General features: G+C 45.6%; 10 protein-coding genes across 10 annotated transcripts; 5 read left to right on the plus strand and 5 right to left on the minus strand.

The window, feature by feature from the left end:
• Positions 1-1,300: 1,300 nt before the first annotated feature.
• F4807DRAFT_442874 (uncharacterized protein) lies at positions 1,301-7,043 on the plus strand. Its single transcript, XM_047999505.1, has 4 exons — positions 1,301-2,507; positions 2,561-4,986; positions 5,039-5,156; positions 5,306-7,043. Exons 1-4 carry the CDS (start codon positions 1,864-1,866, stop codon positions 6,834-6,836), a joined length of 4,719 nt encoding a protein of 1,572 aa, XP_047850031.1. The 5' UTR covers positions 1,301-1,863; the 3' UTR covers positions 6,837-7,043.
• A 954-nt stretch (positions 7,044-7,997) lies between these two features.
• On the plus strand, positions 7,998-9,079 carry F4807DRAFT_442878 (uncharacterized protein). The gene has a single exon (XM_047999506.1). It carries the CDS (start codon positions 8,089-8,091, stop codon positions 8,863-8,865), a length of 777 nt encoding a protein of 258 aa, XP_047850032.1. The 5' UTR covers positions 7,998-8,088; the 3' UTR covers positions 8,866-9,079.
• Positions 9,080-9,428: 349 nt separating this feature from the next.
• Positions 9,429-10,148, minus strand: F4807DRAFT_464600 (uncharacterized protein; the record flags this gene model as incomplete). The annotated part of the gene is made up of 2 exons (XM_048002150.1): positions 9,429-10,031; positions 10,092-10,148. The coding sequence occupies 2 exons, from the start codon at positions 10,146-10,148 to the stop codon at positions 9,429-9,431; spliced, it is 660 nt and encodes a 219-aa protein (XP_047850033.1).
• Positions 10,149-10,627: 479 nt separating this feature from the next.
• F4807DRAFT_464601 (uncharacterized protein) lies at positions 10,628-11,758 on the minus strand (the record flags this gene model as incomplete). The annotated part of the gene is made up of 1 exon (XM_048002151.1): positions 10,628-11,758. The coding sequence occupies one exon, from the start codon at positions 11,756-11,758 to the stop codon at positions 10,628-10,630; it is 1,131 nt and encodes a 376-aa protein (XP_047850034.1).
• A 776-nt stretch (positions 11,759-12,534) lies between these two features.
• Positions 12,535-15,032, minus strand: F4807DRAFT_442879 (alkaline phosphatase-like protein). The gene has a single exon (XM_047999507.1). The coding sequence runs from the start codon at positions 14,496-14,498 to the stop codon at positions 12,678-12,680; it is 1,821 nt and encodes a 606-aa protein (XP_047850035.1). The 5' UTR covers positions 14,499-15,032; the 3' UTR covers positions 12,535-12,677.
• A 66-nt stretch (positions 15,033-15,098) lies between these two features.
• Positions 15,099-15,550, plus strand: F4807DRAFT_442881 (uncharacterized protein). The gene is made up of 2 exons (XM_047999508.1): positions 15,099-15,374; positions 15,460-15,550. Exons 1-2 carry the CDS (start codon positions 15,214-15,216, stop codon positions 15,467-15,469), a joined length of 171 nt encoding a protein of 56 aa, XP_047850037.1. The 5' UTR covers positions 15,099-15,213; the 3' UTR covers positions 15,470-15,550.
• Positions 15,099-17,337, plus strand: F4807DRAFT_442882 (MFS sugar transporter-like protein). The gene is made up of 7 exons (XM_047999509.1): positions 15,099-15,374; positions 15,460-15,464; positions 15,529-15,909; positions 15,959-16,259; positions 16,314-16,734; positions 16,789-16,922; positions 16,971-17,337. Exons 3-7 carry the CDS (start codon positions 15,706-15,708, stop codon positions 17,132-17,134), a joined length of 1,224 nt encoding a protein of 407 aa, XP_047850036.1. The 5' UTR covers positions 15,099-15,374; positions 15,460-15,464; positions 15,529-15,705; the 3' UTR covers positions 17,135-17,337.
• On the plus strand, positions 17,338-20,124 carry F4807DRAFT_442888 (glycoside hydrolase family 43 protein). The gene is made up of 11 exons (XM_047999510.1): positions 17,338-17,629; positions 17,685-17,745; positions 17,794-17,899; positions 17,953-18,095; positions 18,147-18,231; positions 18,285-18,345; positions 18,406-18,519; positions 18,568-18,616; positions 18,689-18,868; positions 18,923-19,542; positions 19,597-20,124. The coding sequence occupies exons 1-11, from the start codon at positions 17,380-17,382 to the stop codon at positions 19,698-19,700; spliced, it is 1,773 nt and encodes a 590-aa protein (XP_047850038.1). The 5' UTR covers positions 17,338-17,379; the 3' UTR covers positions 19,701-20,124.
• On the minus strand, positions 19,864-20,915 carry F4807DRAFT_464605 (concanavalin A-like lectin/glucanase; the record flags this gene model as incomplete). The annotated part of the gene is made up of 5 exons (XM_048002152.1): positions 19,864-20,203; positions 20,263-20,323; positions 20,389-20,467; positions 20,695-20,770; positions 20,839-20,915. The coding sequence occupies 5 exons, from the start codon at positions 20,913-20,915 to the stop codon at positions 19,864-19,866; spliced, it is 633 nt and encodes a 210-aa protein (XP_047850039.1).
• A 1,235-nt stretch (positions 20,916-22,150) lies between these two features.
• F4807DRAFT_442890 (uncharacterized protein) lies at positions 22,151-23,355 on the minus strand. Its single transcript, XM_047999511.1, has one exon. The coding sequence runs from the start codon at positions 23,187-23,189 to the stop codon at positions 22,368-22,370; it is 822 nt and encodes a 273-aa protein (XP_047850040.1). The 5' UTR covers positions 23,190-23,355; the 3' UTR covers positions 22,151-22,367.
• Positions 23,356-27,217: the final 3,862 nt, after the last annotated feature.

The following is a 27,217-nucleotide window of genomic DNA, read 5'->3' on the forward strand; positions in this document are numbered from 1 at the left end:
GGATACTAGATTTTGAAAAAGAAGTTCGAATTACCGAATTATAATTTGCGACGGAGGCGCATACATAGGGAATCACGCTAGCGTTCTCGTGCCCCACGAACTGCCCGCCGGATCGGAGTTATCTAGGCATGTTCCAGAAGCTCCACAACACGCAAAACGCAACCCGAGGTGCACAGGCCATTGTTAACCAATTCAGGTAATCCTTACCCATTAGAATTACGTACATGCACCTACTAAGCTCTTTAGAGAATTAACGTTTATAGATGTTTCTTTATAATTCATCTACATGTATGAGATGCAGGACATCTTATTTTTAGAACTATCAGGTATTAAGGGAATATAATTTGTTAGTTAGGTGACCTCTAGTTTAGCTGTATTCTACTGTTAGACCTTCAAAGCTCTTGCGATGTAACTTTAAAAACGTGGCGAAAAGTACAAGACATGAGATCTACCTAGGGGTTGGAGATAAGTACATCTGATTCTAGCAAGGAAAAGCGAACTTAAACCTCGGGTGTACCTGCTTACATCGACCTAGTATGGAAAAGAACCAATTACTTACTAGTGTTGCTTTTAAAAGTTATTTCATAACTCATTATAAACCACGATATTAATTTAGTAAATTACCGGAGTACCTAATTCGTGCTGGTTTTATATCTTTCATTACCTTGCTAAGGGCCTCAGTGGGTTTACCGTACGCAGGAGCTGGGTAGATACGAGTACTAAGTTAAGTATTGCTGAGAAGCATTATCCACGGCGAGTACCCAAAGTATGCTGATCCCTCGGCGTAAATTCCTATTCGCAGCCCTAACAGCCCAGCTGAGCCTGACCGCTAGGCAGCTCTTGCTTATTGTTGAATGCTTATTATACCTAATGCAACGAGGATTAGGGATGCAAACTACCAAACTGGGGAACCTCGTGGGGGCACGCATGGTAACTTCATAGCACGGAATGTCTTGCAGAAGCGCGAACGGTGGCTTGTACTATGTATATACTGTGCAGCTACGTATGATGTTTCTACCTATACCTAGGTACTCTAAGTGATTGAATTAGGGGTATGTTAAATTATATGAAAGGTATACACTTTTTCCTATTAATATCTAACTCGAAATGTATCTATATACAGGACTATTTGAATCTTCTATAAACCTGATTGCATCATAGCACATGCAGCAACTGCGATGCCCTGAGGATTTGCCATGCCCTTTCGGGATTAGATATGATTGGTCGAGATAGGCCACTCCGATGAACCGGCTTTAACTTAGCGTCGCGGGGCTAAGGGACGCACAAACTCCAGGTGGCAGCTATCTTCTCTATTCAACTACCGTCTATGACAACTTCTAGTAACCTTGAAACGCACCTATTCTTCCAGTAGAACTTACATTCATTCTGGACACAACCCACGTAGACGAATACCCGACCACTTTCGACGAATTATAATCCAACTGAAACTCGTAAGCGACCCATCCCGACAATTTCAGCATCTCGACAGACCGCCGACCCCTCGGTACCATATCCACAATCGAACCAATCCAACTCGCCAATTGCGACGTGTATTATCCATCTTCTATCTACGTATTATCCATCCAAAACGCGTCTTGGCGACGTCGTAGATCAGTCGAAGCGAAAGCAATCCCCGACCGACTTTTCCGTAGCGTTTCGTGACGATTCCCCTTAAAGATATAACTATCGCATATATTACCGTAATCGCGAGCCCTCAACTGTGCAACAAACGCATCGGGATCATTTCCCAGACCTTGTCAAGTCGAAGCGCTTCCAATAGCACCTTTAAACAGGCCGTGATCCCCCGAGACTCACAGCGAGGTGCAGTTTGAAGTGCTTTGAACGACGCCATATCATACACACATGAGTCATCTACTTTGGAAATATTACTGGGAAAATGACGTCGACAAATTTCGTCGGCTGCTGGCCCCGGTCAGCTATTCCCAGAATCCATCCAAGGGTCCAGCTACGACAGTAGGCAGTCCCGGCGCATTCGGGAGTTCTCCACGAGCCACTAAATCTCGTAAGGCCTCTGGTTTCGGTGCTGGCGTTGGCGCACCCAAGACTGCCGGCAACAGCCTTGGAAAGAGTGAGATTAATAGCCGTGACCATGCGGGGCTGACTATTCTTCTCCGGGCTGCATCATCTACCTCCTCGGACGCCGCCTCTTTCGTTGAGGCCCTTCTCGACCATCCTGCGATCGATATATATGTCCAAGATTATGAGAGCGGCTGGAATGCTTTGCATAGGGCACTCTATAATGGAAATATTTCTATCGCGCGACTACTCCTAGAGAAGGAGCGTAAGGACTTGACAGGCTCTCTCGGCGGTGCTACTGTGACTAGGGTAGCCCAGTTGATAAAGACGAAGGACCACGAAGGAAATAGCCCCTTTGATGTTTACAATGCGACCATCGCACTACGTACTCTCAAAGCCTCGGAGGATCGTGCAAGTTTGGAAGAGGATGAGTCAGACACAGACGAGGGTTCAAGTAATGACGACGCCAGGTTAGATGCGAGCTGGCCAGACCCAAGTAATATCTCGCTAACATAGTTCCCAGACACCACAGTAGATATCCTGGCCTTGGCGAAGAAGTGTTCACATTTGGAAGCAATAATAATCTTACCCTCGGCCTTGGTGATGAAGATGACCGACAGTTCCCCGAGCGCATCTATCTAAAGCGACCTGATCATTTGATTCAGCATTTCTACGATCAATATCTTGAGGAGAGGAAGCGTCGATTCAATACGGATGATTCTATGTCTCGTGATATGTCAGAGGTCCCCTCGTTAATCCAAAACCGCGCCTTAATAATCCAAGATGTCGTACTTTCCAAGCTGCATAGCGCTGTTCTTACCACCGACCCCATGTCTAACTTATACGTCTGTGGTATTGGACGTGGAGGTCGTTTGGGTCTCGGTGATGAGAATACCAGGTTCAATTTTATGCCTGTTCAAGGCGGTTTGTCTGATAGGAAGGTTGTCCAAATATCTCTTGGGCAGAATCACTCGATGGCCGTAACTAGTACAGGCGAACTTTGGACCTGGGGTTTGAATACGTATTCACAACTCGGGTTTGCCTTGCCCCCTCCTACAAAACCTGACGAGGAACCCATGAGTTCGATTCCTCGACAGGTATTTGGCCCGTTGAAGAAGGAATTCATACTTGGAGCTGCAGCTTCTGCCATCCACTCGGTGGCACATACAGGCTCTTCATTATTCTGTTGGGGTAAAAATGTAGGTCAACTCGCCTTAATGGATGCGGATTCAAGGTCTCTCGAGGTTCAGACTATACCCAGGAAGGTTGCCGCAACTCTTCTATCTAATCATTCTTCCATTGTCACAGTGTCGGCTATCGAGAAAGCGACATCTTGCCTATTTGAGGATCACACTGTCTGCGTCTTCACAAGCTACGGCTACAACATGATTAAATTCCCTACGTACGACCCTTTTACAAGCTCGCCGCTCCAACGCTCAGTGCAGCTTTCTACATCTTCGCGCTACGACTCTGGTCGTCGTGAAATACATCATATTACCTCTGGAGGAGAGACGATAGCGGCAGTGACAGGAAATGGCGACCTATTCACAATGATGGTCAGCCATAAATCCGATGGCAACCAGCCCGCTACATCTACAACCAACCCATCAAAGATCAAGGATGCTGTGACAACACCGCAATGTATCTGGAGCTCTAGAAAGGATGCTGTCAAATCCGTCACCGTTGGAGAAAACGGTTCTGTCATGCTCTCTACTCAGTCAGGGGCAGTTTGGCGGCGCGTCAAGCGAACGAAAGCTAAAGATACCAAGGCGCCCACGGCAGCAGACTCTAAGCGCAAAGACTTCAAATTTCAGCGAGTCCCATATATTACGGATATTGTCGCCGTCAGAAGCTCTGCGTTCGGTGCGTATGCCGCGATCCGAAAGGACTGCGACGTGACAAGGGAACAGATCGAGATCGACGAACCAACATTGTGGCAAGACATCGCCCCTCTATTTCCCTTCTTGGGATTCAAGGCCTCGAATCATAAGATAAGAGAGAATAAGGACACGTGGAAATTCCATGATCCTGAGGTGCTAAAGGGTCGAGTTGATACACTTGCATACGAGGTGTTAACATCGACTGATCTTGAAGAAGACCTTCAAACGCACCTTCAAAATTGGCGTTTCCAGCATCAGGATATCGACACAGTCATTCGTGCGGCCGCTTACCCGGAGCTAGAAATTCCTGTACACTCTTGGCTTTTGTCGGCCAGAAGTCCATTACTTCGAGCTGGGCTACAGCGATTCAGAGAAACCGGGAAGTACGACGCCGTGGACCTCCTTAACATCAGCGAATGCAATAACATCACAGTCGTGGAGCTTACTGGCAGCGTCGATCTAATCACCCTGATGAATATTGTCGTCTACATATACCGTGATAGGGTTATCCCAGCTTGGAACTTCACTCGGCAATCAAAACCCCTTGCATATAGATATCGCCAAATCCGCGCAGAGGTTATGAAAATAGCTACAAAGCTAGGAATGAACGCTTTGGAGGCCGCTGCCAGACTCCAGAGCTCACCACCACGCTCTATGAATATGGACTTCAAGAAAGCTATCGAAGACCCGGCCTTTTTTGAGGACGGTGACGCCGTGCTGGAATTAGATGGTGACGAGATCCCTATTCATAGTGCCATGCTTTGCCAGAGATGCCCATGGTTCAAGGGCCTGTTCAACGGCCGTTCCCGTGGATTCTGGTTGGAGAGTCGTCGTGCAGCACTGAAAGATTCTGACCGTATTAAGATTGATATGAAGCACATGGATCCAGAGTCGTTCCATTACGTGCTTCAGCACTTGTACGCGGACATTGGCGAAGAGCTCTTCGATGATGTAGTTGCAGAGAATGTCGATGAGTTCTCCGAGTTAGTCATGGATGTCCTGAGTATTGCGAACGAGCTCATGCTGGATCGTCTGTCTCAAATATGCCAGAAGGTTATTGGTCGTTTCGGTAAGTTGCCGTTGTGTTCACACTGCCTAGATGTGATGACTAACTTTACTAGTCACTACTCGAAATATTTCAAATTTGCTTAATGCTATCAGTCCATGTTCTGTGACCGAGTTTAAAGATAAGGGGTTGGAATATATCTGCCTCCAAATGGAGTCAATGCTTGAAAATCAGTAAGTCTATCTGGTGGACTATTGTACCAAGTGATTTTATGATTCCGGCCTCAGTATGCGTGGGTTTTCTGCTAGAGTTGCCATGATATCTCCAAGGCCCGCCATGACAAACTTTCTAGAAAGGTGAACTACCATACTAACGCATATAGTCTACTTGACGACCTGGACGAAGATCTTCTAGTAGAACTTGACGAAGTTGTCAGGGACAATCAGCTAGCTAGATGCCCCTTTGCGCGAAGCGGAAGGGCTGATCTACTACTCCATGAGCGTAACCCCCAACTAGCTTATGATATTAATGATGAAAGACAGAGACGAGTGAGAGAAATGGCTTTCAGGGTTTCCCAGAGGGAAGAAGAAAAGAAATTGTCGTCTTCGTTGAAGACACGTGTGGGAAGTTTGGACGAATCATTTGGTACTTCTTCAATGCCAGATCGATCTAGAAGAAAATCAAAGGCGGTTCAAAACGAGCCCTTCACTCCCGAGCTTCGACCCAAGGACTCGCATGCGGACCTAATCTTTGCTATGGACGAAGAAGAATCCCGTAGTGGCACAAGCCCCATTTCTCCGAGCCCCAAACCACTGCAATCCAGCGAACGAACCGATTTAGACCAATTATCTACACTTGCTGGCCCTTGGCGAGATTCTAAAGGGAAGGTTGTTAAAGACTCTGTCTCGCCAGTTATGACTCCCCCGACTTCTACATCACAATCGGACTTTGCTGCCACTAACTCACACATCAACCCTATCATAAAACGTGTTCCACCTGGAGGTAACCCATGGGGACCTTCAGCACTCCCAACATCACGTTTAGACCTTAGTGAGATACTGGCCGAGTCTCGACCCGTTCAATCAGCGCTTTCTGCAGGCTTAGCAGCCGAGAGGAAAGAGCTAGGCAGCAAGAATGCGTCGCAAAAGATATCTCAAAAGGAGAGGAAAAGGCAATTACAACAACAGCAAGCAGAACAAGCAGCTCGACAAGAGTCCCAGTCCCAACAATCACCATGGACGAAGGCCGGAGAGAAGAAGGAATCTCCTTGGCAAAAAGCTCCACTCGCTTCGAAGACGGCCTTAGCGGATACTTTTGATTCTCCAGCGGGTCCGTCAGCGAGTCTCCCCAAACCGAAAGCACTCCTTGCGCCGGAGGATTCTTCCGAGAATTCAATACCACGACGTACGGCGTCCCCAGATACCAGATTTTCGGGCCAGAGAACCAATAGTGGCACGCGAGCATCCACGTCTACTTCCCAGTCCAATCCGCAGCAACTAACCCCGCATTCGAAGTCTTACATCAAGCGAACACCCAAGCCAGAGCAAGAGATGGGTCTCGGTCTAGCTGACATCATTGGCGAGCAGCGGCGTGAGCAGGAAGTTGTACGCGAAGCAGTTGCTAAACGCAGTCTACAGGAGATTCAACAAGAGCAAGCCTTCCAGGAATGGTGGGATCAAGAGAGCCGACGCATGCAAGAAGAGGAAGCAAGGCGGACGGCGCGTGAAGAGGGTAAGGACAAGAAGAAAGATCACGGTGGCGGACGAAGGAGTAACCGCAATAACAAGTCGAAAGGAGGCGGTACTAATAATCGTGGCGGCGGGGCTCCTGGCAGTAGTAGCGCTACTACAGATGCAGGACCTAGTTCTAGTTCCAGAGGGCGAGGACGCGGGTATAGGGGAAGGGCGACATGATATACGAGACTACAGCTCGGACCAGCTTAAGTCGACGAGCGCGTCTCAAATCTCATGTGCGGAGTTTCGGCAACACAGCATCGGAGGCATTATGTATATATTCGTAGGGGTTTATTAGCTCTCGCACACTGCTTGCTTCTGTTGGCTCTGTACATATTTCGAACCGAAGAATCACGGCTCAATCCACTTTCGATGTTCAACTTTCAATTCGGTAAGCCCTGCATCATACGTAGGGTTTTCATCCAATTCTTAATGCATTATGTTTGTCGCAGCCAAGATATCAGTACCTGCCTGAATACATGATGAGCAACTAACCCCTTTTGTTAAATTGGGTGACTCATTAAGTACCATCCAATAACTCAGGGAACTTAGTCACCACCACCTGCACTACTAGAACACTCATACAACCTAACCCATTATATTTGCATTCGAATAACTTTCCTTCCACTATTTTCACAATGATGTAATTAGCTTTGATAAAAAAACTCCACACTTAGCGATTCGAATAATATACTTTCAAAACTTTGTATCACCTTTTTTTGCGAGTTACATTAGCTTAAAGTGGTTGAGTTCATGTTGTTTGTAAGGGCTGGGAGTCGTCCATGATATGATACCTCCCGATTAGCTTACCTAATCAAAGTATCTTCGAATAAAGTGCAACCTGAGTCAATCAATTGTTACCTACCTACTTGGTATAATCGTAGTTTCAATTGCACGTAAGCTGATCAATTTTTAAGAAAGTTATTCAGGTGCGAAGTCCAGAATTGTATAAACCTAAGGGTGCGCATAGGTAGTACTTTAATTTATATAGATATTCATACGGCAGAAGAAGTAGGCACACTAACGCTATGGCCTGTCAATAAGCTTTTCAGCCAATCAAAGGCCGCACGCTCGAACCTTAGCCACATTATTGTCGTGAAGGAAGGCGCCTCACAGTGAAAGGAGATAGGCTCGCCGAATGTTATATAATGCGTGGTCAAAACATGAATCACCTTGTTTGTTGTCTTTCGTTAGAATAGATTATTTCCGATTGTTTCATGGAATAATCGAATAGCTCTTTACAAGTAACCGAGCCATTTCGTTTCATCTATCGCATATAGTTTTCTTTTACAAGAAAGCTTGCCGAGTCCACCAGCCGCCTAATATTACATCTCACACTTTCAGACTCTTTTTAATAAGGAACGACAGATCTACTTCCTTCTGAAAAATATCAAGCCGTTCTTGATTCGCAGATCTGTTACCCAATACTATCATGGATTGTTCGAAGAATATCAAACACGAGAACCCCAGCTCTGGGGCTTTCGGTACCCTACCGTTCGAGATGGTTATGGAGATCATGTGCCACCTAAACATTAAAGGCCTACAGGCAATGATTCTATCATCCTCACATTTTTACAATATCTTCAAGAAGGTTGAAAAAATCATTCTTTACCATGTTCTAGCAAACGAACTCGGCCCTGACATCTTCCCCGTCGCAACGCTACATTACGCCTGCTCGGAAGCAAGCTTAATAACCGACGCGGCAAAGGCAGTTGGCAGGTCTCTTATCCCAAGACCAGCTCTCAAGCTTGATTACAACGACCAGGAGCTAGGATACGTCGATGTGAGGAGGTACCGGATTCCGAAGTACGCTTGTACTCCAGCCGCCGCCCGCAAGATTCTCTCGGTTTACAAGCAAATCGAGCGAACGATAGAGGACTACGAGAAATTCACACATAGGGTATTTACAAGCTGGGGTCGCAAAGATTATCGATACCCCGGTTTCACGGGTCCAGAGAGCCTCCAGATGCGGCTGGCCCTATACGCAGCTGGTTCGGCAAAGCTACTCTGTCCGGAAGAATACCAATTTGATGAGGACGAGGACGAGGAGTGGACGACAGTCTATTTTCATTGGGGTAACCCGGATTGGATTATCCTCGGTAAAGACCCCGAGAACGACCCCCCTTTTCAGATCGTCTCGGTCCCTGGGGTGGATGAGCTATTGTCAGGCTTCCGTCCCTTACCTTTGCCTCTAGGAGATAATCAATAGATGCCTGAGTCGAAAATATGTATGATGGGATGGTGTGAGGCGGTTAAGTTCTCGACTTGACAACGTTCATCCTTTGCTGACTGAGCGGCCTGGTTCTCATATCCCAAACTATTGCTGTTAATATGACCACGGATGGAGCACCACAGTTAAGAGGATACGCAGGTAGTTCCATTCACTTGGATTTTCAATGGAAAATTGTCCTTTATTATAAAACTCATGAATGTTGACTTTAGACTATTTGACGTATTCAATATTAGTCATGGGATAAATACACCATTCACATGAGGAGTAGGTACCAAGTTATTTGATATCACATTTCAATATTTCCGTATTAAGTAATAGATTTAAATGATATGCAAGCAACTACCTATTAACAATGGGAATCTAGTTTAATGTAAGTCACTCAAAATAGTCGTCTAAGAAATTATCTACCATCTCGGTTATTGCCTCCCTATATAAAGTTGAACAAACTGAATCGTTAATTCCAAGGTTTTATAAACTCTCCTTTCTGAAATGTTATTTCATCACCTTTTTTACAGTGTACAGTATTTAATAATCACTAATCACCTAGTATCTGAGGTGGTGTAGTATCGTGACCCACTGGGCGCGCTTATGTTAGCCTCAATAAAATCAGCTTCTTCGATCCAGTCTCTAAAGTTCCGGAGTACCCACCTGGGATATTCCACCGAAGTTGAGATATTCCGTGCTTCATTTCCCACTTCGAGAGCTGATTCCATATTGTCAAGCATCGCTAAAAACCTGTCTGCATCCGAAGTGCGAGGTCGGACTTGAACAGGTTCGACTTCATCCGAGCTTTCGGGTTGAGTCGCGTTGAACTTGATCAGCTGCTCTTCAGTTTTCGGCTCTTCGACCCTTTGGGTTGAACGTACGAAGCGAATCCAAGCGTCATCGTCATCCCAGACTTGACTCCCATCGAACAGTTGTTTTGCGGTGTTGATTTCAAAAAAATCGAACCAATACAGATCATCATACTCATTTTTGCTAGTTCCAATTATCTTTGAAAGATTACCGAAGCAACCAAGTCCCCAGTCGAAGCCAGGCTGTGAAAGCTTCATTGAAGGTTTGTACGGGAAGCCTAACTCTTCAACTACAGTGGTATCATTGATAGATAGGGGCTGTGGGATATGAGACCGGCGTCCTTGAAACTTGCGGATTTTTAGATCATCCATTACCGCTGCTGACCAACTTGCATTGTCAGTACTTACCTCTAGCAGAATATCCTTGCCATCGTGACTAACTGTTTTGATGTCGGGATTCTCCATTGTGACCTGATTTAAATGAATCGATAGATCGTGATGAGATATGCCTAGTTTTAAAGGAGAAGCTATAATCTTATTGAAAAAGGGATCTTTCTTTTTAAATATTGCTGTCTTATCTCATGGAACAATGTGCATTGTTCTGCCATGGTAAGAACCAATGATTCTTTGTTGTAGCCATAACGTAATTCTATTGCTGTTTCGTGGTAAGCTTGAAAGAACTGTTTCACACTCGCTATTAGAAACCATGAACACCTACCTGGCAGTCAATCGAGAAACAGAACCAAAGGTGGCGGGATGCTGTCTGAAAGTTACCTTGGGTCATGTTACCCCTGAATGTTCTCCACTTTAATCATGTCTGTGCTATCTCAGGGTTAGGGTTGGGGTTGAGGTTAGGGTTAGGGTATTACTTGCAAATTTATTTCAAAACTACTAAATCTTGTATTGTTATTTCAATCAGCCAGCACATACCATCACGAACTGATCTACCTACTTTTGTACTTAACTAAGTCAAACAACCTTTCTCTGGAGTTGTTGTGGGTGTCGACCCTACCTTCGATAGTCGCTGGGGCTTCGTATCGATGTGTGTATAATTCGGTCAGCTTAACAACCGCCTTACCCTTAATAAATGTTCCTTTGTATTCATTGTACCGACGGGCGCAGACTCCTATGTATGGGCCTTCGTACGGCTCCGGGAATGATTCGTCTAGATCACGAATACTTACAAACTCTTTGGGGAACTCCTTTCCTTCCAGTCCTCGGCCATTGTGGGTATAAATCGGCAAGCATTGAAGGTGCTCACCAAACACACGATAAACAATCATCTTGCGGAACTTGGAATTTAACGTACCGAATGGGGTTGCTGTTAAGTTGGGGTCGTCAGTTGGAACGTGCAACTCGTCCGCACTTACTGCCGTGTGAAGAGGGGCGCTGAAGATAACGCCGGGAAGATATGCATCTCGGGGCTGTTTAGCGTCAGTGGTTCGAAGTGTCGACGAATGCATGCCATACATAAAACCTTGGACCGTGTTCCAGCGTTTGAGCGCCTTCACACGCTCTTGGTTGAATTCCTTGGGGTCCATACGTCTGGTCCTGCCACGTGGTTCAGGGGGAGACACCCATTCATTCTTAGTAAGAAGATATCGGCTCTGTAGACTATAACGGTCAAGCTCATCTTGTAGCTCTACCGGGGACATACATGTGTCAGAAGATGTGGGTGTATCGACAGAAGGGCTTAGAGACGACCTAAGTCGCTCCTCTTTATCTCTTGCCCACGGTGTACTTTTCCGCCAATCTCTCTCTAGAAAGTCTGACATTGGCGGTTTGCTAGTAGTAGACATGGACCTATGTTTTTCGATACGCATACTTGGTTTAGCGGTGTCGTGCCTAATTGGTGTCCCAGGCCGACTTCGCGAACTTGAAGCAATCGAGTCCCTGCGCTTTCTGAAGATATTAACCCGGCTTTGGTGGTACGGATCGCTGTCAGCCATCCAGACATCTGGGTACGCGGTATGAGGTCTTACGGGATGAGGTCTAGCCGTACTCGGACGAGGGCCTGCCCTCGTCCTGGAAGGCGATCTAGGCCTAAGGTGGCTACGGTGTCTTTTATCAGCCATATTGCAAGCAATTTTAGTTTCAATTCGGTACTTCCGAGTTAACGAGGTCTACAATTGATCCGGCCAGCGATTTTGTCAATTGCGAGTAGGATATGGTTGGTAACAGCGTGTTACTTCAAATTTATATGATGAGCAGCATAGGTAAAGCCAATCGCTAGCTATGTTGCTTTATATATATTGAACGGTACCTCAATCAAATGGAGTATTGATCTACAATCTCATTGTTTCCATACATTATTCAGCAATAATTTAAATAGTTGCTTTGTTGAAGGCGTCTTTGAGAACACCCCCTTCAGCTGTGGTAGAACAAGCAAAACAGGGGTGCGTTTTGAGACACGTTATATCTCGCCGATATTCGAATTATTATTATGATAAATTACTTACCCACTCAACTTCTCTAGTTTCCCATTGTCAACTAAACAAAGGAAAGGCATGATGGTTTGTCACCCGACCTACGGATTTCCCAGCTTTAAGGACTTGATAACGTATTTCGATCTTGTCCAGTCAGTTTACAAATGGCTAGACAATGTGGAGGAGCCTTACATAGATAGAAGTAGATTATTTCCAATACCCGAGGAAAATATTCCCGAGGGCGCGAGCCTGGAAGGCGATTCGGATATTCTGCCGGTGGTTCCTCCAAGGAACCCGCTCAGGGGAATGAATATGGAAACCATAAAGAACTATAGATCACGTTTTCCGGCAAAAAATCAGCATTTCCTGAAGGGCCTTCCAATCACAATCATACTCAAGCCTATCTTCGGCCAGGCGAGTTAGAGGGTTGTAGCTAATTAGCATTAAACCGATATACACGTTTAAGAGTGTAATTTTATAAGACTTAATATTGCTATACGTATGACCTTTGCGTTGATCAATTTGGTAAGCGTGTGATGGCTAGAATTTAGTACTTATAGATGTAGCTTCAAATCGCCTTTACCTGCCTTTGGAACTTGGGGATTTCCTTTGTAAACTTGGCCGGATCATCTCTAGCTCCTTCTTTCCAGTATTCATATTCGATCCATGCGTTCTCAGGCATTTGCTCCTCCATGGCGGCCATCCAGTTTCCTAGATCTGGAGATAGGGGGATGACTCCTGTCTCCAAAACGTACTGATCCCATAGTTTGATCAACTCCTTTAACCTCTCGGGCTCTTGCTCGGCGAGATCATGTACCTCGCCGGGGTCCTTCACAAGATTGTATAATTGCCAACGCTCTGGGCCCTTGGGCTTGGGGATGAACACGATCTTCCAGTCGCCCTTTCTGCATGCAGCTCGTCCACACGTCTCCCATCCGTTGATGAAGTCCTTTTCGTGAATAGTTTCTGCTTTCTTTTGTAGGTATGGGACCATGGACTTTCCTCTCATTGACACGACTTCGCGGCCTCGATACGTGGGAGCAGGGTGGGAAACCCCTGCCATGTCGAGAATGGTAGGGGCGAGGTCCATCACCGTTGCAAATTGATGAGTTATGCTGCCAGCCTCATACTGTCCGTTGAAGCTCGCAGGCGGCTTCATCAAGTATGGAACGCGTACGCCACCCTCCGTCGTGTACGCTTTATACAACCTGCTAGGTGCAGTGGCTGCCTGTGCCCATCTTGGTCCATACCAGATAAACGAATCTCCGTTTCCGAGATTATCGATGTGGTTATTATAATATTTCGTCAAGTGTTGTAGCATTGTGCTTTGGACGATCGGGTAAGCTTCATAAGCAGCACCTTCGGCCCCATTGTCCGAGAGGAAGCAGACAAAGGTATTATCCAGTTCCCCAATTTCCTCTAGATAGTCGACGACCTTTCCGACGTTGGCGTCGATGCACTCAACCATTCCAGCGAAGCACTCCATTGCCCGGCAGGAATTAGCACGCTCCTCCTCGCTCATGTCTCCCCACTCTTTCACTTCTTCTGCCACAACCGGATGCGGCTCCACATCTTGCGGGACCATGCCGAGATCCTTGAGGCGCTGGAGTCGTTTTTGGCGTAGAGCATCAGGGCCATCATCGTACACACCGCGGTACTTCTTGATGTATTCCTGTGGTGCTTGCAGGGGCCAGTGAGGCGCGGTAAATGGCAGGTAGGCGAAGAATGGTCGCTCATCCTTCCCCTCCTTCCAGTCCTTTAGGTATTGTACCATCTTATCGCCGTATCCATTGGAAGAATACCACCCCTCAGGCAGTTTCTTGACGTACTCACCATCCTCGCTGTGAAGAGCGATGAAGCTCATCGTCATGAATTCGGGTATTTGGTCCATGCCTTCGAGTTGAGGCTCATATCCATAGTGATTGCTGCATGCCGGTAGATGGGCAAAGCTCTTCTCGAAACCCCTTGCTTTCGGACTCCGTTCTGGTGTTAGGCCCAAATGCCACTTTCCCGCCATAAGGGTGAGGTAACCAGCATCGCGGAGCAGTTCAGGCAAAGCCACAACTCGTTCGTTGAGATATCCCTCGTAACCAGGCATCCCACGCTGGACGGCGGTCGACATCGTCCCGTTCGGGTCATTCTGACCAGATATATTGGTCCATTCAATCAAGTTTCCTAAGCCGGCGATATGGTGGTCTGTGCCAGTCATGATCATAGCACGGGAGGGCGAACACGCAGCAGCGGCGTGGAAATCGGTGAACCGAATGCCACCTTTGGCGAGCTTGTCGATGTTGGGTGTATTTATCTCACCACCGAATGGGCCAACATCTGAGAATCCCAAGTCATCCGCAAGGGCAATAAGAAAGTTAGGTTTCTTTCCTGGTGCCATGATGTCGTCGCGAGTAGGGTCCCCGCGCGTATTGTTTTAGATAAAAAATCACGGTATACCTAAGGTCGTGTTTTGCCGTTGAAGGCTTGGCGACTCATTGGGTTAAGGGGGCTATGAGGTAAAAATAGAGTGAGATCTACTTGCGAATAGATTTGAGATGCCATAATTATATAAGGAAGTAGATAGTGTAAAGTTTCCGATGTCGTCGCTCTCCACTGCGATGTCGCAATGGCCAATAGACACAGTAAACCCTTAATAACTACTCACATAGATGACGACAATGGCCTGATCAGCAATAGCCCCTATCGTGGTGTAGATATTGTGGAGTTAGGGGATATGTATGAGAGATGCTCGGCTACTCGGTCTGTATTAGCTATTATTGGCTACCATTCACCGGTTGCCGCGTCAGAACCAGGACTAGGATTAGGGCTAGACTCCGCCCCGGATTCGCGTCATTAAACCCTGAAGCTTCCCCACAAGTGCCTGGGATCCTCGGTTGTCGCAAGCCTGGCCTTCTGTATGGCCAGCGGGAACGCCTAAAACGGTAATATTCTCAAATCCCTTAATCACGTCATCTCCAACGTTACAGTATGGCGTCGAGTTCTGACCATCTTTGAATCTTCAGCTAGATAAATTAGAATTGCCAACCGAGGCAGGAAGGCTTTTAGTTGTAGAACAATTTCAGTTTAAAAAACAAATATCCTTGGGGGATATCATGGAACAAACCCAACCCCTACTTCGACAGTCTAGCGAAGACGAACAATTCGTATTACCTACGGTAAATATGAAAGGGACAACTCTGGGAAAGATCCGAGCCTATTGGCTAGGCTCAGTGGTGTGTATGGGTGGGTTTCTATTTGGATACGACTCTGGAATGTGAGTATCACCTTGGGGTTACTTTATGCTTCAACACTCTATTATCATGCAATCTAGTCGCGTACCTTTGCTAAACTCATTACAGCGTTGGTTAGTAAATCCGTTCAACGGGGCCACCAGCTTTTTTTTATTAAAGATGTTTGATATTAATTAGGACATAACAATAGGCGGCGTCTTGACGTTGGCTTCTTTTCAGTCCGATTATCGCTATGGGAGCGCCGAGCAAACGCGTACCAACGCCCTTTCAGTGAGCCTTCAGCAACTGGGTGGCTTTATAGCATGCTTCTTAGCATGGCCTCTAACCGAGAGACTGGGCCGCAAGAAGTCGCTAATGATATCTTCGTTTATCTTCTGCATTGGCGCCATTATTCAGACGATAAACACTCACTCATTAGGAGCATTTTACTTTGCTAGAGTGGTCTCCGGACTTGGACTTGGCGCAGCGACTGTAATCGTGCCAATGTTCAATAGCGAGATGATGTCAAAAGAAATGCGAGGTCAAGTTGGATCGTTCTTCCAGTGGTTTTATACATTCGTAAGCAAAACCATGTCTAACTGCCACATGTAGGTACTAACTTTTGCAGGGTATTTTTGCGTCGTATTGGATAGACTATGGCGTTTCTCGAGGCATCAAGTCAACCGATTCGTCGCAATGGCAAATCCCGATCGGACTTCAGCTTGTACCTGCCGCATTTCTTGGTCTGGGAATGTTAACGGTTCCTGAAAGTACACGATGGCTTACGAAGAAGGGTAGACATGAGGAGGCTTGGAAAAGTCTTCGGTGGATCCGAGCAGATGACTCCCAAATGACCACTGACGAGATGGAGGAGATCCGATCAGGGGTTGCAGCAGATTCTAGAGCCACTGAGGGTTTTCATGTGCGAGGTAAGACTCCCCACCCGATATAAAAACTCTTTGGATTCTAACGTTCGATTAAAGAGCTTTTAGAAGGGGAGAATTTCAAAAGGATTTTTGCCGCGTTCGCCATCTTCACCGCGCAGCAAGCGACCGGTGCAACTGCTTTTGCTTATTTTGGACCGCAGTACTTCAGTCTTATTGTTAACAATTCTGAACAAAGTCTTCTCTTAACCGCTATATTTGGGGCGGTGAAGGTCGTAGCTTGCGGCGTCTTTGTATTATTCTTTGCAGAGCTTCTTTCTCGTCGACAAGTGCTCATTGGCGGCGCTGCCTTTATGGCTGCTTGCCAGATCACTACGGCAGCCGTCGTGAAATCTTTTCCCGCTAGTGAAGCAGGACACGCGATAAGACCCTCTGGCATTGCTACGGTTGCGCTTATTTATCTATTCGTCATCGCCTATAACTTCAGTTGGGGGCCAATGCCTTGGCCATATGTTTCAGAGTATGATCTGAGTAACCCCTGATTAAATGTTATATTTGCTAACATCTCGGAAAGGATTTTCCCCGCAAGGATCCGAGAGGTCGGTGTAGCAGTTGGTGTTGCTTCGCAATGGTTGTTCAACTTCGTCTTCACGTTGACAACCCCTTATATGATTTCTTCTATGGGATGGGGAACTTTCTTATTGTGGGGTAAGTAAAAGACACTCCAAAAAAGGGGGTAGGTGCTAATTCGCATAGGTATTTTTGATGCCGTTATCGCAGTTCTTGCATTTATCTATCTCAAGGAGACCAGGGGCTTATCACTCGAGGCTATTGCGCATCAACATTTCAACAATGGCAGTTCCCCAGACAATGCACCAAATAAGAACGTAGAGGTATTTTCAGAACATCGAGAAGGCTAGACAGCTCGGTTAACATAGGTGTTTTGAATCGGTTTATTGCCTACCGAGAATATCTAGAATTGTAAACTAGGACTTTACCCATCCATTTTATCCGGTAATATGGTCCGTCCAGTACTAGAGTAGGATTACGCGGGGTGGCTAGTTAAGTACATTCCAGCACCAATTCGACCGTTTAAGAAAGCGTGAAACCCTCACTTGATTGGGGTATACGGTGTTGATGTAAACGCTTAACAAGTTTTTTCATAATGGCACCTACGATGACAGCCGCAGTGGTGTGTCTCGTTGCTATGTTCGCCTCTTTCACAGTGGGAACTAAGTCGTATTCTCATAATTCGACATACTACAACCCCATACTGCCAGGTTTTCATCCAGATCCGAGCTGCATATTTGTAAAGGAATGGGACAACACTTTTTTCTGTGCATCTTCGAGCTTTAACGCTTTTCCTGGCATCCCCTTGCATGCGAGCAGGGATCTACAAAACTGGAAACTTATTGGTTTGAACCATTTTAATCAGGACTAAGCCGGAATAATGAATGCTAATTATCATAGGACATGTATTAAATCGCCGAGAGCAACTTCCTCGCCTCGCGGAAACTAATAGGTCAACGAGGTAGAGTGATGAGTAGGAGGCTTGTGAGCTAGAATTGACTTGTCATAGTGGTATCTGGGCGCCGACACTGAGATTTCACGACGAAACATTCTGGCTGGTGACGACGCTGGTCGATGATGACAGAACAGCGGATGATGCATCACGATGGGATAATGTATAGTTTGATCCATTGAACCTCTTTAACCAATCAGCTAATATGAGTGATAGGTGATATTTCAGTCAAATAACCCGTTTGATCCTTCTGCTTGGACCGAAGCAATACATTTCGATTTTGAAGGCTATGATACCTCGCCACTATGGGATCTTGACGGGAAGACATATATTGTCGGCGCGCATGCTTGGCAAGTTTTGTACGTAAATAAAGAATCAGCCAATTGTAATGGGGATACTAACCTTCCTAGTCCGGGTATCCTCTTAGCTGAAACCAACCTAGAGACTGGCGAAGCAGGCGAATGGGAAGTTATATGGAATGGTACTGGGGGGACTGTAAGTCGCTTTCTTAGAAAAGTTGGTAGCTTATCACCTAACCGCACTTCCAGGCTCCGGAAGGGCCCCATATATATCTTAAGGACGGGTGGTATTATTTACTAGCCGCTGAAGGTAAGGATGGACAATTCAACCGTATATAAAACCGACTACTGATTTCTGGTTCCTATCAAGGGGGTACGGGATTAGAGCATATGGTTACGATGGCAAGGTCTAACAGTATTCATGGACCTTACGAAGCTAATCCTGGAAATCCCGTCCTCACCAATGCCAATACAACCAACTATTGTAGGTAAAAGCACCACAACTCAGATCCACCCTTACTAATGTATCTAGTCCAAACTGTTGGCCATGCAGACCTGTTCCAAGATTCCACAAGTAACTGGTGAGATGCAGCCTTTTACCTACCTAAGTGCCTATACAACATAGGAAGCACGAGAGTTAATGATGATTCTAGGTGGGGTGTTGCACTCTCAACGAGGTCGGGTCCTGAGTACATAAACTACCCCATGGGAAGAGAGACTGTAATGGTGCCAGTCAGGTGGAGCGATGGTCAATTTCCGATTTGGACTCCCTTGAATGGTGAAATGAGCGGATGGGAATTGCCCCAAGAAACTGCAGTTGTTAAAGGGTCGGGGTAAGCTATTATCTACTATTTTCAGATCTATATATCCGTTGCTCACTCGTACAGGCCAATCATCACCGAAGGAGACGTTGTCAACTTTGAACCAGGATCATCACTTCCAGCGCATTTCACATATTGGCGGTTTCCAAACCCTGAATCGTATACAGTGTCCCCTCCAGATCATCCAAATACGCTGAGACTAAACCCGTCGAAGTTAAACCTCACAGCACTAAACGGTAACTATGCTGGTCCCGACGGTCAGACATTCGTTGGTCGACGCCAACAAGACACACTGTTCACGTATAGTGTCGACCTCGACTATGCTCCCACTTCTCGAGAAGAGGAGGCAGGGGTTTCAATCTTTCTAACACAGAATCACCACCTAGATCTAGGCGTCGTCCTACTTCCAGCCAACGAGAGTACTACATCACTCGCAGATGCAGGCTATCCAACGAATTCTTCAGAGCTGATCCCTCAACTAAGATTTCGCGGTATTTCCTATGTACCTGTGCCAGATGACATTACGTTTCCGATTCCCGAAGTCTGGTCCAATAAACCGCTGAGGTTGGAGATCAAGGCTCATAACATGACCCATTATTCCATGTCCGCAGGGCCTGCAGATGCGCTTTCAGAAATGCGGACCATTCTGGACGTATCGAATGCGCCCGTCAGCTGGGGATTTACAGGCAAGGCAACACAAGTCCTCTTGATATCGGTGGATTAATACTAATTTTAACTAGGTGTTATTCTCGGTGTTTACTGTACGAACAATGGCTATGAAGGAAACACGCCGGCGTATTTCTCCAAATGGAGATATATTCCGCAAGGGCAATTCAGGAATTGACTTCTCATAGCGATTAAGGACCAGTGATACCAATTCTACTTGTACCAAGATTTTCCATCTGCTAGCTACCTATATCCTAACCCAATCCATTGTCTACGGCGTATTTCCATATAAATTTCAAGTTGGATATTCGTCGCAAGATTCGTCACCATAAGTTAGGTGCTTATTTAGAACAAGATCCTTGAGTTGAATGAACTCGGAATCCTGTTTCCGAAAACGCTGTTGTGCTGGCATCAGCAGCCCAACCATAGCCTGTCATATCGACTAATGCATCATCGATGTTGGCATTCAATGGCTGCTGTGTATCATTCCATATAGTTGTTTCGAAAGAATCGAATATGACATCGTCAAACTGTGGAAGGGTATCGGAGTCCGATCCAATCCTCTCAATAAAAGCATAGGCAGCACCGCGACCGTTGCAGACGTCCAGAGGAGGATTTCCTGAGTCTACAGACTGGATCTTCCTGATGGTACTTTGCTTAGAGCTCCTATTTTCGATTGCGCTGCAAAATGTATTAGATAGTAGCACGAGTTCATTGCTAGTAACGACAGGTATTCTTACACAGCGGCGGTCGAGTTGGAGATAGCTTCTACTGTCATAGATACTTTGTCGCCTGGTTTCACTGTTTAATGGGTCAACATCAGATCAATTAGGACACATATGTCTTACTTCAGCATTCCGACTCACCTTGGATGTCCTGAAATTCTGCTTCCTTAGGAAACCACCTGACCCACGCTCTGGCTGTCGTTGTCCCGTCAGCCTTCAACTAAACCACCTATTAGTTATGTAGCTCTGGAAGGCTTAATGACTCTAGACTTGGAAAAGTGAGAAGACGTCTAACCTCGAGGGAAATACCACCTCGCGGGACCGCAAGCGTATTACTAGTCCAAGAATTGGGGCAGCCGTACCCCACGTATCCTACCCAGATGTCAAGAGAGTAATTATCGCCAATTTTCCCCCTGGCGGGAGGCAAATGTTCGGAACAGTCCATACGGCCGTAGCTGTCTTGAAGGTGAGGATATTCATATCGTCGTTTGATACGATAATTTCAGCTCCTGCATTTTTGTCACTATTTCCAAAGTCAGCAATGGGATTCTCCAGCTACCTAGGTTGTCTAAGACAATGAAATCAACATACTATCCCATATTCACTGCAAATGAGATATTGAGTATGCTAAGTACCAGTACAAAGATATGAATATTCAGGTGCTTCATGGTGAGGATTGAACGGTAATGGGTCAAGTTCTCTATGCGAATATATATCTCTTTGCTTCTGGTTGCGCAAGTTGATTGGTATTGCCCTGAAACGACGTAATAATGAAAGAATTATTGTGTCTTAGTCGATGGGTCTGCCAAATTGGGAAGTATGTCGCTGAATCTATGCACAAGTTTCACTCAAAGAGCGACGGTGTGCTTCCCATACTTATAGTAATCATCGTTATCAGAATGAGTACCTACCTAGAAACATACCTAAGGTAAACACTCCAACGTGAAGGCGCGATTGAGGTATCAGGAGAGATCGAGGAGTTTCAAGGTAATTAGAAAAGATAATTTCCTTGGCAATTATTTAATAATGAGATCCTAGGTGCTCTAATGCAAGGCTTAATTATGTGAATGATTAGCAGCAGGAAAATTAATTAAGAAATTTATAGGTACGTAGTACAGGCCATCTGCTCTAACGAGTTTTCATATAAAACAGGCCTTGACCAACCTATTCTCGACGAACCTGGATTAATTAATATACGAATACTCAATCCAATATTGGGATGGCTACGTTTGCCAGAAGATGATTGTCTATGTCTCAGGAACCTTTAATCTCCAGAGAGGAGGCAGGCTTTAGATTTTGAGCAATGATATCAGACATTGTGCCAGCTGATCGCAATGAGCCTCCCAATTCGCACGATTCTGGGATACTATAAGTTCATGTGGGATGTTTGATCGGGAACACCTAAGTACACTATTGAGCAGATTTCCGCGGTTAAATGAATTGTTGGCGAAATGTAGGTTTCCCAAGACGAATATCTGACCTCACGGTGCTCCTATCGTCAAAGTTAGGTATGAACGACAGTAGGAGGCTTCTAAAAATCACTGGGCGGTGCATGTACCTGGTAGATTGTATGTTAAGTTGAGGTATCAATTTGTTTGTATTAGCGCAAGTATAAGGGAGTAGCCAGAGGTTGGTTTCAAAACTGTTAACACAATGAATTCCTATAGGTACTAGAGAGGAATATGAAGTAGAAAGATGAGAGCCAGACGCTGTAGGCTTATACGAGGGACTTTTGGAGGCTTTCAATTGATGCCAAGTGCCTGGAATTAATGTGGTCGGTGTGGTGGTGATGGCGCTATTACAGCATCTACACGGTCAGTAGTTACCATAGCCATGCACTATCCGAGAGAACCACGCCAGCGGCAGCCAACCAATTTGAAAGATCTATGAGCTTACTGGGGCGCGGTAGTACTAAATGAGCGTGTTAATGTCCAAAAGGGCGTGATCTATCTAGAGCTAAACTAACTGACTTCACCCGACACGTATCGACGACGCATAGGATATCCAGAATAACCCCCTAGGCAAGAGCGGAGCTGGAGATCCACATAACAGGTGATGGTATCCAAGAAACTTATTAGAACAAGTAGTGCAGCCGTTTTATTCGTAGCCAAAAATCGGAACTATTGTGAGTCGGAGGTAGGGCTCTTTGTCTGGCTAAAATCTGAATCAATATAACCCAGTTCCTCCAGTCGATCATGCATGTTGTCCTTCCACTCTTCCGCCTCCGATTCAGGTGGCGTGACTAGGTAGTATGTGTCTAGAAAATATTTGTGGTCGAGGGAAAATTCCGTGCCCATACAGAGCGGACAGGCAAGCTCCACACCACAGCCCATGAAAACGTCAAACCTTTCGGTAACTCCTCCGGTGCATCCTGGACAGACGGTCCTCTCGCTGCGGCAAATCCGGCACCAACCGCCTTCAATCTTGCTGATAATATCGGGGACGTCAATACATTTATAGAGGCAGGAGGTTTTTGACCTGGCATCTAGGACAACATCGAAAGTATTTTGCGGACCGGAGAGCCGGGATAACCCAGGTGGTTTGTTTCTGAGACCCTTGGCTACAGATGGTGTTGCACAAGCTAGATAACGCTCGAAGTCCAGCACTTTCTGCCGGTCTGTGAGGCTATCTTGTAACTCCTCGTCTTCGGGATAGTCGAACTCGTGTAGATAACAGCGAAGAACCACTGTGTCAGGCGATGCCGATACAGTATTGACCTTTACCAGGCAGAACTCATCGTCTATATCCGAACGCGTGAACTCGAAGATGATGAACCATATCTCGTTAGGCAAGCTTATACCGCCCTTGCTCCGAATACTGGTGTTGTTGCGGGCAAAGAGCTGTCTCACATAGCGGGGACCTGCCCTGCTGATATTGAGCAGGAGCAGACTGTCTTTGGTGAAGACACCGCGGGAGACATCGGCCATTTCTACCGGCTTCATGTTTTTGGTCTCGACAAATCGGATCGATGTTATGATAAGGGAGTTATGTAACACACGTTACTAGTCATCGACGGATTTCGAGGATGATTGTAATCACTATACAGCAAAGCGGAGGTGCAAACAATGGCGGAAGATGCTTGTGTTGCTCATTTAGGTAACAGGTAACTTTGTAGAACATAATTCTAGGCAGTTTTCGTTTGTGAAAATAAGTCACACCTGAAACACTCCGCGGTTTTCCGGGGGTCACCTGATCCTTGTCCGATTCCCGTCTGTCCTACCTACGTGCCTAGGTGCAGTTGATTTGCATCAAAATAATCGGGATATTTATACCTGTGCGGTTCATCTATTTCAGATGTAACTTTCTTACCTTAACCGAAGTAATGGGTACTCAATATGAACTCCAGTCCTCATTTAAATATAAATAACGACTTCTTAACCCGTTAGTGTCGAGGAAGGCTTGCAGTTGTTTCCTACTGGACTTTCTAGTAACCTCTCTAATGACCCTATTAAGGCTCTAAAGGGAGTAATCATGAGGGGACAGCTTCTACGACAAAAAAGTAGCAGAGAGCACGAACAAATAGAAGACGGACTCAGGTCGGTATTCTAAGAATGCCTACTTAAATAGAAATCTCTCTAAATAGATGAGCCAATGTAGTCGCCGGTTTCAAGGTCCGAAGTAGAAGCAGCGGCTAGGCTCCGCAACTTTTCCCCACTAAAAGACCCATCATTACCCCAGATAAGTACCTAAGGTTAGCGGGTACCCCACCCAAAATTCCGGCTCAAGCTTGGGATTTTACTACCATACCGGGAACCCCCGCTATCGGACAATGATTTACCTTCCGCGAAAACCATAGCCCATTATCACTATAATGCTTTCATTTGACTATAATTGTCAAGTAAACAATCATTGGTAGGTGTAAACAATCATTGGTAGGTGTGAACAATCATTGGAAGGTTCAAACAATCATTGGAAGGTCAAAACATCTATTGGAAGGTCAAAACATCTATTGGAAGGTGTATTTAGGTGGGTCTCTTATTCCTCGTCCCCGTCCCTGCTATTATTAGCAGGGACGGGGACGAGGCCTACGAGTCTACAGATCTACAGTCCTACTGTTTTATTAGTCTACAGGTCTACAGGTCTACAGGTCTACAGGTTCACTGATCCAGTGGTCTACAGATCTACGGTCCTACAGGTCTACGCGTCTACGCGTTTACTGCACCCTACTGATCTCTACAGATCTACAGATCTACTGGCGTTAGTATCAGGGTGACCTAGTATATGAGGATTAGTAAAGAAATATAGACCTAATATACGAGTATTAGTAAAAATATCAAAGTATTGTGCGAGTGGATGGTGTATGTGTACGAGGTAGGCGTGTGTGTGTGTGTGTGTGGGAAGAAGGAAAAAATTCTTAAGTTTTTTGTGGTGATGTGTGTGAGAAGGGAAAAAAATAATCCTAAGTTTTTGCAAGTGTTGATTTTGGTGTTGTTACTGTTGTTGTTGTAGGTAGGAGGGGCTGAGAGGGAGTGGATGGGAGGGGCTGGAGGGAGCGGATGGGAGGGGGGCAGGTGAGAGGGGGCAGGTGATGCTGAAGATACTAGAACCTTAGAAATTTTGTTGAAGTTCGAAGGTTGTAAGGTGGTGGGTGGGTTGTAGGGGGACTGTAATCTATCGTCGGCCTTGTTGTCGCATAGACCACTTAACTGACAGCCCTGGAAGCAGCTGCCTTGCTAGCCTAGCAGCTACCTGCCAGCTGTAAAAGCAAGTAATGATTCTTATATTTCCAATGATTGTTTAGTTTCCAATGATTGTTCGAATTTCTTAGGGTGTATCAATGATTGTTTGACTTTTAAATGATTGTCAGGCTACGTATTTTCCCGCTATGGTACCTACCAAGATGAGATTATATAGATGAGCCATTCATTTTGAAACAAAACACTAGAATGAGCTCATTGCAAGAAACAAAACATGATCCTTTGGATCTAGATACCATATTCCCTAGGAAACCCTACCATAGTATCTAGTCTCAGTGCGCTTGGGTTGAATCTATCGGAATAAAAAACTTCATCCGCCTGAAGAGCCCAGCCTCGTTCTTCGGGCGGGACTTGAGAACGTTTCAAATTCTAGTACACATCTTCGTCAAATCAAGGTACCAGACACCATCAACCTTACCAACTTATTTTAGCCCAGGACGACACAGTTCGGTTCTAAGGCGTTGACAGTGGCAGCCATAGCCATCGGGAATGCCTTATATTCCGAACATAATGAGCATCGGGATAGCTAGGTAAATAAGTGCCTAGGTAACTAAAGCGTCTCCTCAACACAATATTTGAATAGGTTAAACGTTGCACCTAGAATCGTCACAACTTGAAGGAAATAGGGTAATAGTTTTAGGTAGGTAGTGAAAATTTATAATTTCATCAGAAAACTTTTCAAATGGACTCCTCTATCATAGCATCATTACTCTTGGACCACCCGTACCTAAACAACGCCCAATCCCTGACCTAGTGGACTTCTTCTCGCCTACCACCTATTACCTAGGTACTAAACATATAGACTTCGCCGCAGTATTATTAGATAGTTATTCCAAAACATAGCTCCGGTATTCCGGGACGAACTTCGGCATGACATCTTTAACCCTTTTTGGCGAATGGCAAGCAGATGATTGGCTCATTTAAGGCCAGGGTGGGCGAACCGACCGGGCTTTTGCGGATCTTAGTGGGGTGACCCCGGCCTCAGCGAAAGGGGCTATGGGAGGTACCTAGTAGGCAGTGCTCCGAGGTAAGCACCTATGGGCTACTTTTGGAGTCGTATAATGGCGAGTGCTTTCTTTAGGTAGCTTCCCCTATATTGGCGCATCCCAGCGCAGATCTCTCGAGACAATAATCTGGGGAAATTTGCACAACACCTCGTGAATCTCCTCGGAGCATGCCATCATCCACGGTATTTTATGATTCCATTTGGTAATGATTCTATTGCATGCTCCAACCGTCTCTTGAGCTTTCTCCAAAAATTCCAGCGCATTTATATATTCTTTTACAGTCTCCTGCTGATCATCGAGTTCGTCGACTTGAGAAATTTGCCTCGACCGCTCCAACGTTGCGTCCAAAGCCAGCGAAAGAATTGCTTCGATCTGCCATCTCCACAGCTTGCCCTTGGGTAGAAGATGTTTGAGATCAATTTTAATTGCTTCGATGTTATAAGTTATTAAGACTAGCTCATGTAGTATTGTTCTACCAAACTCAGCCAGTTGATAGGCCTCCATGGGCTTCATGTCAGATGGATGTCAGCTTACATTTCCTTATTAGATCAATAAGGACGTACATACCGTTCATTTTATCGAACGCTTCATTTTCTTTTGGTAGTCATTAGCTTTATTGCCCCTTATGTTGCTTTCAGGCTGTCAGTACTTTCGACTTTGTCCTCCTTTATCCCGAATTGATTTCTTAACAGGCTTCCCGCCTTTGTTGCGTTCGCCAACTAATTGATCATATTGGATTCTAAGTGGGCTTGAAAATTTCTATGGAGAACGCTACGATACCTGACGATTGAGCCCATAGGTTACAGTGACATTCGCATTTGTTCACCCTTTGAATCTGACTCAGGGCCAAAATGACCTTATCATCCTTGAATGGAAATGATAACCAAAACCATGAGGCAGTGGCCGAGTGCTCTAATGGGTTGGTCTTGTTTGGAGGTTTTACCTCATCCCAATACTTAGAAAGTCAGATGGTTCTCTCATGTTACAACTATCTTCGTCAATGTCTAGTGCACTTGGAGTCGTATTATTTGTAGCCTCCCTAGCCCCTGGCTATCGAATTGCTTTCTTGAAAGGATGAGCGTCTTTGACTTATTGAGCACAGCCACTCATCATTTTCGTAAATATCCAGCCCCGAACATTTTAGTATTAAGCACATATTACAGCATTAAGGATATTTACATATGTATATCCATTCGCTGTATTACATAATTTTTTTGTTTTATCATGCATTGTCCATGTTTCGGGTTAATATGTGGAACCATTGTT

The sequence above is a fragment of the Annulohypoxylon truncatum genome (assembly GCF_022578515.1).
Source record: "Annulohypoxylon truncatum strain CBS 140777 unplaced genomic scaffold F4807scaffold_42, whole genome shotgun sequence".
NCBI lineage: Eukaryota > Fungi > Ascomycota > Sordariomycetes > Xylariales > Hypoxylaceae > Annulohypoxylon > Annulohypoxylon truncatum.

Bases quoted from the DNA above. Each gene is read 5' to 3' on its own strand.
- F4807DRAFT_442874 (XM_047999505.1), top strand. From the start codon at position 1,864: ATGAGTCATCTACTTTGGAAATATTACTGGGAAAATGACGTCGACAAA. The intron at 2,508-2,560 runs GTTAGATGCGAG...CATAGTTCCCAG, and splicing joins TCAAGTAATGACGACGCCAG to ACACCACAGTAGATATCCTG. The intron at 4,987-5,038 runs GTAAGTTGCCGT...TAACTTTACTAG, and splicing joins GAAGGTTATTGGTCGTTTCG to TCACTACTCGAAATATTTCA.
- F4807DRAFT_442878 (XM_047999506.1), top strand. From the start codon at position 8,089: ATGGATTGTTCGAAGAATATCAAACACGAGAACCCCAGCTCTGGGGCT.
- F4807DRAFT_442879 (XM_047999507.1), bottom strand. From the start codon at position 14,498: ATGGCACCAGGAAAGAAACCTAACTTTCTTATTGCCCTTGCGGATGAC.
- F4807DRAFT_442881 (XM_047999508.1), top strand. From the start codon at position 15,214: ATGGAACAAACCCAACCCCTACTTCGACAGTCTAGCGAAGACGAACAA.
- F4807DRAFT_442882 (XM_047999509.1), top strand. From the start codon at position 15,706: ATGATATCTTCGTTTATCTTCTGCATTGGCGCCATTATTCAGACGATA. The intron at 15,910-15,958 runs GTAAGCAAAACC...TAACTTTTGCAG, and splicing joins TCCAGTGGTTTTATACATTC to GGTATTTTTGCGTCGTATTG. The intron at 16,260-16,313 runs GTAAGACTCCCC...GTTCGATTAAAG, and splicing joins TGAGGGTTTTCATGTGCGAG to AGCTTTTAGAAGGGGAGAAT.
- F4807DRAFT_442888 (XM_047999510.1), top strand. From the start codon at position 17,380: ATGGCACCTACGATGACAGCCGCAGTGGTGTGTCTCGTTGCTATGTTC. The intron at 17,900-17,952 runs GTATAGTTTGAT...TATGAGTGATAG, and splicing joins ATGCATCACGATGGGATAAT to GTGATATTTCAGTCAAATAA. The intron at 18,869-18,922 runs GTAAGCTATTAT...TCACTCGTACAG, and splicing joins GCAGTTGTTAAAGGGTCGGG to GCCAATCATCACCGAAGGAG.
- F4807DRAFT_442890 (XM_047999511.1), bottom strand. From the start codon at position 23,189: ATGAAGCCGGTAGAAATGGCCGATGTCTCCCGCGGTGTCTTCACCAAA.